The sequence below is a fragment of the Temnothorax longispinosus genome, chromosome 3, assembly GCF_030848805.1.
Source record: "Temnothorax longispinosus isolate EJ_2023e chromosome 3, Tlon_JGU_v1, whole genome shotgun sequence".
Taxonomy (NCBI): Eukaryota; Metazoa; Arthropoda; class Insecta; order Hymenoptera; family Formicidae; genus Temnothorax; species Temnothorax longispinosus.
Window position 1 is genome coordinate 17,019,683 of NC_092360.1, and position 10,767 is coordinate 17,030,449.

At 52.9% G+C, this 10,767-nt stretch overlaps 1 protein-coding gene across 1 annotated transcript; it reads left to right on the forward strand.

The window, feature by feature from the left end:
- Nucleotides 1-9,303: 9,303 nt before the first annotated feature.
- Nucleotides 9,304-10,308, forward strand: LOC139810069 (uncharacterized). Its single transcript, XM_071773399.1, has 2 exons — nucleotides 9,304-9,614; nucleotides 9,783-10,308. Exons 1-2 carry the CDS (start codon nucleotides 9,304-9,306, stop codon nucleotides 10,306-10,308), a joined length of 837 nt encoding a protein of 278 aa, XP_071629500.1.
- Nucleotides 10,309-10,767: the final 459 nt, after the last annotated feature.

A 10,767-nucleotide genomic window follows, 5' to 3' on the forward strand; every position in this document is an offset into this window, starting at 1 on the left:
ACTATACTTTTGCTAGATACGTCTGTACGCTATTGCTATACTCGAGAGACTGCTACGAGCCGCAATGCTCGTTCTGGCTTCCCACTTCGCTGCGATTACCCCCACTTCGCGATTTGTTATTCTTAAACTGCGTATTTGCTCAGTTTTTATGTGCATTCCTCGGTGTTTACGTTCTATCTATTGCGCATTTACCGCGGACGCTCGTTCTCGAATGTTCGAGTGGAATTTTCCATTCGCCGTGCTACGTGGTGGACTTCACCTGTTGGCACCGCTGCTCCAGGTTCCTCGAGTTGCCTTTTATTCGCGGCCGTTGACGCCGACCCCTTGAATGTGTCTCCCAGGTGCCTCGGATGCTGCCTCGACTATCTGCTCTCGATGAAGGTGTTTGTCATATTTTTAGGTACTGTGCCGACGACGCCGACCTTCTAAGCGTGGGTACTACGTCCCTCTGGTTGCGTTCCGGGACTTTGTTCATGTGGACGATGTTTCACATTCGAATCGTCGGTCCGCCGACGACGCCGACCTTATAATCGTGAATTCCAGGTCCGTCTCGTACCATTTCGGACTCTTGTTCCTGTAGTCGGCGTTCTACTTTGGAACCGTTGGTTTGCCGACGACGCCCACCTCATGAGCGCGTCTACCAGGTCCGTCCCGTAGTGTTTTGGACCTTTGTTCCTGTGGAAGACGTTCCACTTTCTAACCGTTAGTCTGCCGACGACGCCGACCCTATGAGCGTGTATCCTAGGTTCGTCTTGTACCGTTTTGGACCTTTATTCCTGTGGAAAGTGTTCCACTATACAACCGTTGGTCTGCCGATAACGCCAATCCTATGAGCGTGTTTACTAGGTCCCTCCCGTGACATTTCGGACCTTTATTCCTGTGGAAGACGTTCCACTTTTTAACCGTTGGTCTGCCGACGACCCCGACCCTATGAGTAAGATACGCGACTTTGAGAACACTGTATAATACGCGACGTTGCGAACACTGTAATACATGACTTGAGAACACACCGATTTTGTGTTCCGCCTTGTAACATAGGGCGCTGTAGTCTTTCGTTTCCGACCGACTTTCCGGCCGCACACAGTCTTCCGTTGTCTGTCGCCAACAAACGACGTGTATAAGAAATATAAGAATAAAGAGTCGGTTGTGATTAAGTACGCGTGTATTCCCTTGTCACCCGCAATCCCGATATTCCCGAAAATATTATCGCATATCCAACAGTGGTGTCAGAAGTGGGATTGGCGGAATCAACGTGTAATCGCAGCAAGAGAAGATGACTCAGCCGCCGACAAATCTTTCGCCAGAACTGCTGCAGGCGATATCCGCCATGATGGCTAACGCAATCCAGGCATCGGTCGCAAATATGGGCGCCGAATCGTCCGGTAACGGATCCTCGACGACGATCCAACAACGACCACCGTTTTTTGCGATCTGAATACCATTCGTCTGAAAACACGACAGTAGCCGACTACTTTAACAGATTTGAATGGGCGCTCGAGCTCAGTAAAATTCCGGGAAATCAGCACGCCAATTACGCACGCGTCCACATGGGCTCAGAGCTGAATAACGCGCTGAAATATTTAGTCAGTCCGCGAGTGCCGGAAGACCTCTCCTACGAGGAAGTGAAAACAACGCTGATCTCACATTTCGATAGAGCCAGGAACAAATACGCGGAGAGCATCAGATTCCGTCATATCGCTCAGCAAAGCGAGAAAACGATCGCCAATTTCGCCTTACGCCTACGACAAGGGGCAGCAGATTGTGAGTACGGGGAGTTTCTGGACAGGATGCTAACGGAACAGCTACTTTACGGTCTGGAATCCCGGAAAATGTGTGACGAAATCGTTGCGAAGAAACCGGCGACATTTGCGGAGGTTTACGAGATTGCAAGTGCGCTCGAAGCGACATGGAAGACGACGAATGACGTGAAGGAATCCGGCCCGTTGACTCAAGAAACTATGCACAAGTTAGGGTATGGTCCGCCCAAGTTAAAAAGAGATAAGAAGCTACCGCGTCAGCGTTCGTCATCGCGTGGTCACGCAGAAGCGACAAGCTGTAGCTGATTCAACGTTTCGTGAATTTCATCCCACACAAAAAGTATATTTCCTATCAGGCAATCCTCGCATGGATAAGTGGATACCAGGTACAATTGTCACACGCCTGGGAGACCTCCACTATGAGATCGACTATCATCAAGGTAAACGTGTACTCCCTTGTCACCCGCAATCCCGATATTCCCGAAAGAATTATCGCATACCCAACACTAGGTCCGTACCGTAACATTTTGGACCTTTATTCCTGTGGAAGATGTTCCACTTTATAACCGTTGGTCTGCCGACGACGCCGACCCTATGAGCGTGTATACTAGGTCTTCCTCATCTAGATATGGACCTCTCTTCCTGGAGATTATCGCGGTTCACATGGTACTTACACGGGATAGTGCGCCGATCTCCGTGCGTCGAACTAAATATGATCGTGAACCGACAAAACTAAAATTAACCTTCGTCGATCGGCGGGAAAATGATAATATTTTATAATCTACGCTGGGCGCTGTTACGACAACAACGATGTCCTCACGGTCTCGCCGGCCGTGAAGGAGCGCGCCGTCGCTTTGTTCACTAAAGATCTTACGAAAAATCAATCACGACAAGACTCTCAGAAACCCAGATGGTAGCTCGACTAAATAATTCCTCGAAATATTGGGCGCCAGGTGCGATTCCTCGCACCACGATCCACAAAATCGCAATTCTCTCAGGTGTGAGTTTCTTCGGGTAATCGCGGTCGGAGGAGGAGAGGGAACGTAGCGCAGTTAACACACGCAAATAACAATAACACAAATATTATGTATTTGACAGAAAAGATTACGTGAGAATAAATCAGCAAGTTGTCTCAGACTTCGGTGAATTACAATCTTAGAAATTACTTCAGAATAAATCGGCAGGTTTCTTTAAAATGAATCGGTGAATTACAATTTTTCTCTCGAATGTTTGGCTGCGGAACGCGGAAACTATGAGATACCATAACGCGGAAGTTAGCCTAAGGACGCAACTTATAAGACGCAGTTACACGACCGCAATACACAATACGCGATTACACGAACGCAAGACACAATACCTACGCGCGACGACTTCCCAACTGCCAAATCGTTCCCAGTTGGTAGTCCCGAAATGACCATCCACAACGTCTCGCAAATGGTCCCAAAATGGCTAGACGCGGGCCTCCCGCGAAAAGTCCCGAAGATTCAAGACAGGTGCTTCACGCCCCGGGACGTGATTGCGCGAACGTTACTCCCCCGTTCTGCGACAACACGGTCCACCTCGGCGCGAAGGACACCTCGCTACATTACGCACCATGGTTACACAAAACTCTATTACACGAAACACGAAGACACGACAAAAACTACAACGAATCACACGGTGACTGTCGGCCGCGTACGATTTTTCGGGCAGGGCGATCTCATTTTACTCTGTTGGCCGGGCCCTTTGTCAGTATTCCATTTAATATTTACTTACTCGGTAATACTCATCTGCACAAACGCGATGCTACAAAATACTTCGCGACACAGTACGCGATTCTCTAAGCATGCTTCCCGCGACTCTACGCGGCTCTCGAAAGGACCCCGGCCGTCAGACCGATCTTACGTGTACCCAAACGTGGGTTACGAGGTGCTCGAGTAGTGGTCTTACAAATTCCGCAAGCTCGGCTGCCGGTCCTCTCGGGATGTCGTCCCTCGCCACGCCGACACGACAGTGACGATCCTCTAGCCCGGAGGGATCACGTCGGGCCCGCGCCTGCGCGCGCCGTGCTTGCAAGCCCTCCTTGCTGATCAGCCCTATGCGAGCCGAGCGCCTCCCGCTTCCGTCGGCGCCCCTCGTGGCTTTCTCGCTCGCCGGCGGCAGGTTTGAAAAGCCTATTCTCGAGTCCGGCTGACCGGGCCGCGACTCTGGTGCCGGTGTACGACGGCCAGGCTGGCCAGGCCATGGCTCCGTCGACCGGTAGGCAATGCTCCGTGGCGATCTCCCTCCTTCGCGATTCGGCAGGCTTCATCCCGGCGAACATCGGGGCTGATGCGCTCGCCCTGCGAGACGCTCCAAGCAACGTCGGCATATGGGCCCAATCGTGACCCGCCCGCCGGCCAACTCCTACGTAGAACGCCTCCCGTAAACTCCTTCGGCGCGACTCAAGTCGTTACAATTTCCTTCTGGCCATCTACTCGATACCTGAAATCCTCGGAAATAATATAATGTACCGAATTCTAACGCTGCCGCCCCGCCTCGCTCGGGCGGAGACGACATCCCGGACGTTCCCCCCGGTCGAGCTATCGTCTGGACAGGGGACGTGACTATGTCACGTCACAGCGCATAGGTCCGATACTAACTATAACTAATTTTAATTCTATGATTTAATAATAACAATATCGGGGCGAACAAAAACGAAAACTAAAATTTGTTTTTATAGACGCAATGACGGAAAAAATAAAAAATAAACGGACATACGGAAAATCGCGCCTCTCGCCGCCTTCGGTTTTGCAGAGACGTGTTTATACGCGCTCGCGAGGCTCGTCAGCCTTCTCCTCCTCGTCACCGCTGGACGGATTTTTGAAATCGTCCGACGGCTGCTCCTCCGGACCGATCGGGAAATCGTAGCACGCTGCTATTATTTCGGCCATCAGCTCCGGCGGTTCCGGCGTCAAGGACGGCTTGTTCAATGCCTGCGCTACTGGCTCAGGTGTTGTGGATGGCTGCACCTCCGCCTGGACTCCTGGCACTGTTTCCAATCTCCCCGGGGACTCGGATGGCGGGGCCGCGGTCACTTGCGTGATTACGGGTTTCGCATCGGGTACCTTTACCCGATGGAGCAGGACGCGTGGTGACCCGAGTTTTGGGCGCGGGGACTTTGTAGTGTGCGGTCGCAAGGTACGCGCGAGCCAACAACAGGCACGTATCGACGTACGACTCGTCCCAGCCCACTACGTATCTCATGTATTACGACGTGAACAATCTGTACGGCTGGGCTATGTACGAATCGCTGCCGTATGCGAATTTCCAGTGGCTCGACGACCCTGAGAATTTTGACGTGACGACCGTGCCGACGGACAGCAATATCGGTTACATTCTAGAGGTGGATCTCGAGTATCCGCGGGACCTGCACGACGGCCACGCGGGCCTGCCGTTGTGCCCGACGCGCGATAAACCGTCCGGTAAGCGGCAGGAGAAACTGCTCGCTACTCTCTACGACAAATCGCGCTACGTGACGCAGTATCAAAACCTGCAGCAATGTCTGCGACTCGGTTTGCGTCTGACGCGCGTTTGTCGAATTCTGCGATTCGCCCAGTCATCGAGATACACTCCGTAGACGTGGTCGATCTCTTTTTTTCTGTCGCCGCTCAGAAGAGCGCCTACGTACTCCTGCCCTAACGGTCCTAGTTGGCTATCCAGAGCGTCGCGACTTTCCGCCGTACTCAAAGACTCTCTGACGGACGTCTCCAGCGCGGGGGGTGGAGTCGTCGTCTCCGAGACGATCTCACGTTCTCTGGGTAAAAACCGGACCAAATCGGCGTGGAGCTCGTGATAGTCGTCGTCGCGGGAGCCAAACTCAACCGTACTTGACGCGACTCTCTTTTTTTCCGCGGTCGTCGTTGTTCTTATTGGCGTGAATACGTCGTCGTCGTCTTCCCCGTAATCGCGCTCCAGGTCGGCGCGAGCATCGTCGTCGTCGTCGCCGTAGTCGCCGTTCTCGCTATCCTTCTTCGCTCTCTCCGTCGTTTTCATTTGTCTTGCGAGCATAAAGCTACCGCCGCCGTCGTCGTCGTCGTCAATCTTGTGCGGTCCTTTACCCCTACGTTCCACGTCATCGGCGAGCCGTTTCAGAGATTTGACGATGGGCTCGTACCTCTTTTCCAGAGCGATTTTGCTCTCCATTTTTCCGGCCCTGAGAGCGACGTACTTCCTGCGAATTGAGGCGCGCGCTTTGGCTATCTCTAGCGCAGTCCTCTCTCCCGCGATCGCGCTCATACTCGCGTCGTTCGGCGAAGCGTACTGATCGGCTCTACAGCACGTGGAACCCTTGTCTGTACCGTCCGCCTCGCAACGCGCTGTTCTTGTCTATCACGGCGAAACCGTAAGTGCGTCGCCAACACTCGCGACAGAAGGCGCGAAACTCGTCGTGAGACAGGTTAGTTTTACCCTACTGATGACCAGTCATTGCGATAGTAATCCTGCTCAGTACGAGAGGAACCGCAGGTTCGGACATTTGGTTCACGCACTCGGTCGAGCGGCCGGTGGTGCGAAGCTACCATCCGTGGGATTATGCCTGAACGCCTCTAAGGCCGTATCCTCTCTAGTCAAACGACATGTCGATGTTCACGTGATCGTCGTACACGTGTCGCAAATTGGTGCCGTCCTGCCTGAACAGGATCAACAGATTTGCGTTATCGCGCACGAGATGTTTCGGTATTTTGGCATACGTCTGACAGAGGTAGAAGCAATCGATATTCGAATGTCGACCCATAGAAAAGTACTCCCTCATTCTGTCCTGCCTGTCGCAGGCCACGTCATCGAAGACGCAGACCGAGTCGGGAAGCGCCTCGTCGGGCGGAACGACGTCGCGATTGTCAGAAAACGCGCGATAGCTGATCTCGTCCATAGGCTCGAACAATCGTTCGAGATATCGATACTTCGGTTGTTGCAGAGATTTCGAATACACGTATACGTTCTCGAAACGAAGACCGTGCGGTTGTTCCAACAGACTCACCAGAACGTTCGTCTTACCGCAATTAGAGGGACCGCAGATGATGCAACGTACGACGTTCGGTAAGAGAGGACCGTGTCTGCCCGATTCTCCGCTTCCGTTCTCAGTCGCACCCGACCTTGCCAGCGTTTTGCGATCCAGATTCGAGACTCCTATCGTCACCGACTGTCGTCGCACGAATCGCATTGAGCTCTCTCTTTCTTTCTCGTTCTCTCTCGGTCTTTTCCACAAGCGCGCGCTCGCCCGATTCGTTCGCGATGAGCCCCCGAGCGCCGGGGAGGGAAGCACGGACGTCGTTTCGTTTCATCGCGCGTGCCCAAACGCTTCGCGCGCAGGTATAAGTAGCGCGAGCGTGTCGCCGTATCCGTACAAATTTGATCTAAAAAGCAACAAATCGTTCGCGCGCATTGGTGATCGGGATGTTCCTCATACTAACGGACAGGCGCGATATTCTTAATCTAACCGCCGAGGAGCTGAAATTCGTTCCGAAGATCGTTCTGTTGCGTAATTTTGAGAAATACGTGCAACTGCTGTGGGACCGTTTGCCGGAACACATAAAAGCGGATCCCGAAGTGCAGAGATATCTTTCTTGTATGGAACATTACAATCGTCCGTGGCAGCAAACGCACATAGACGGTCCACCGCCACTCATCAAGGACTGCTACGAGTGCAACCGCGCGCTCACTCTAAACAGTGAGTCGTCGACTTCCCGTTCGAATTAAAGAAGAGGGAAAAAACCCTCCCGCAACCACGACCGAATGCGCGGCGCCGGTCTACTGAATCGCGCGATAAACGCTCTTCCCTTCGAGCTGCATATACCCGGCTATCAGTTCTGTAGACCCGGTACGCGTCTAGCGAAAAGACGAGCGTGCGGCGAAGAAGGCATCAATCCGTTGAGCGGCGTGTCATGAGCACGACGTCGCGTATTTGCGACGTCGCCGATCGACTGCTCGCCAAAAGGGCGCGCGAGCGCGTCACCGCGAAGGACTCGACGGTCAGTGAGAGACTCGCCGCGGCGGCCGTATGGGCGGCTATGAAATCGAAGACAAAACTGAGCATGGGTATGGAACAGAAAAAAAAAAGAGGAAAGGAACGAGATCGAGCGGGAGGAACGAGGACGAGGAGGAAGAGGGGCCGAGGATATTTCCGACAGCGAAACGCGGCGGCTTTTTGCCTTTTCTACCAATGCTGGGCGCACTCGGTTCCTTGATCGGTGGCGCGGCTGCCGATATCTCGGCGGTGGTGGCGAGAACGCGATCGTGACGTACAATTGTCGCGCGTTTCAGACGTTCGAGCAGAGAATCTGCGGACAGCTGTACCTGCGATTTCTTCGCGAGATCGATTGGGGATGTGGTGAACAATCGACGTTCTCCCGCGATGTCGCTGACGCTCACGTTAACCGGAACCAGCAGCGTTCTCACGGCGAGTCACTTTCCCGCTTTGAATCTGAGCGACGGCGAGTACGAGCTGGGTTTGGCGACTTTTGAGACGTACAACTCGATACCGAACGTTACGTCCGCGAATTATCGATTCTACTACGACAAGAACGACCGGAAGATCGTCGTTCCGGAAGGGTCGTACGAACTGCGAGCCGTGAGCAGATATTTGCGCACCGCTCTTTTTCATCGCGAACGTCGCGCCCGCAAGAGAAAAAAAAGAGAAGAGAGAAAAACTGCAGGCCAATGACGCTGGACGAGTAAAAGAAAAAAACCGAACGGAGAAGGACGACGACGACGACGACGACGGTTATCGCATATACGAGGACGAAGACGACAGTTATGGCATATACGAGGACGACGGCAAGAACGACGACGATGACGGCGGTGATAGAACGATACTCGCTCTTTGTGCCAACCAGAATACCATGAGACGCGAGATAAAATACGCCTAGAGAGTGAATTTTACAAAACCGAACAACATCGGTTCTCTTTTGGGTTTCTCGCGCAATCGTATTCTAAAACCGAACAAATGGTACGTTTCCGACGGACCCGTTGACGTCATAAGCGTGAACATAATTCGCATCGAATGCAGCATCACCACGGGAGCGTACAGCAACGGCGCTCGGTGCATGCGATACACAAATTCGCGCCGAAAGTTCCACCGGGATATAAACTGTCGGAGACTCCGACGCAGATCATTTACCTCCCGATCGTCGCGCGAAACGTCACTGATATCACGGTGCGAATCGTGGATCAGAACGATCGATTGATTGACTTTCGCGGCGAGGAGATAACGATTAGACTGCACGTACGTCGTCGCCGCAGGTAGTGTGTGCGTGTGCGTGTCGTGTGCGTGTGTGTGTGCGTGTGCGTGTGCGTGTGCGTGTGCGTGTGTATGTGTGTCTGAACGGATCGAGCGCGGATTGCACGAACGAGCGAGCTAGCCCGTTCTACGACGAAATCGAAAGCGTAAGGAAGAGAAGAGGTGATGGAGGAGGAGGAGGAGGAAGGAGAGCTGTTCTCAGCAACGCCAACATCAGGTTCCTACGATCGCTGGGTCTCGATATGAGAAACGCTTCGCTGCCGCGTCGTTTCTACATCAAAAGGTAAGACCATGGACGACATCCTGAGTATCGGCGGTGAGCCGATCTTCGACGAGCGCATTGTCGGAATTGAGACTTATAAGCCGTACATCAACACAACGTTCGGACACAACGACGAGATACGAATACTTATACAGCAGCAGGATCTGTATACGCTGCCGTGCGACAGTTTCCTGTACGTCAAGGGACGACTCTATGACGACGGCGCGACAACGTCGGAGGTGAGGGACGATCAAAGGCAATACGCGAAATTGATCAACAACTGCGTCGCGTTTATGTTCGACGAGATTCGATACGAACTCGACGGCGTGGAGATCGACCGGTGTAGAAACTTTAGAATAACCAGCACGATAAAGAACTACGTGTCGCTGACCGCCGAACGAGCCAGAAGACTGCAGAACGCCGGATGAAGTTATCCGACGAACAAATCGAATCTGAACAGCGCATCCCGTCAATTCAACTTTTGCGTACCTTTGAATATTCTTTTAAGTTTCTGTGAGGACTACAAACGCGTGGTGATAAACGCGCGACACAAGCTGATCCTGATAGGCGCTCGTAACAACGTCAACTGCGTCGTAGATCCGAAAAAAATCGTGCCGAGAGATCCAGCCAAGGATCCGAAAATTACGCTACTGAAGGTGCAATGGCGTATGCCGCACGTGGCGTTAAACGACGTGACTAAATTGTCGCTCTTGCGAACGTTGGAGAGCGAACGATTTCTGAGCGCGGGCTTTCGCTCTAGGGACCTGTACAAATTTTTCCTGCTACAGAACACGACCAAGCATTCGTGGGCCGTGAAAGTTGCGCCGCAGTTAGAGAAGCCGCGATACGTTATATTCGCGCTACAGACCGGACGGCGAAACGAATTCACGGAGGACTCCTCGAGGTTCGATCATTGCGCGCTCGTCAACGTGAAATTATATCTCAACTCAGAATTCTATCCCTACGACGACGTGAACGCGGATTTTGAAAGCGACAAGTTCGCCGTGCTGTACGAGATGTACGCGAAATTTTGAGCGTACTACGGGGGCAGTCGCGACAACGCGCTCTTCTCCCCGCGCAAATTCGCGCGGGTAGCTCCGCTTGTAGTGATCGATTGTTTCCGCCAAAACGAAGCGGTGAAGAGCGCCACCGTGGACGTGCGCATCGAATTCGAATGCAAGGAAAACGTTCCGCCAAAGACCACCGCCTTCTGTCTCATCGTTCACGATCGCATCATCGAGTACGGCCCGCTGACCAACGTGGTGCGCAAAATTATCTAGCGGAAGATGCAATTGTAGGATACCGCATCCCGGAAACGGGAGATATATAAATACGGGGATCCCCCCTTTGATCGTTCCTCAGATCTCGTTAGAAACGCGGAAATTTGAGTATAATTTTCCGACGCGCACCGACTCAATGGCCGCAGCAGCAACGACAACGACGATCTTCGTCGACCTGCAGGGATTCGTGGTGAGCGACAGATTCGTCGCGAA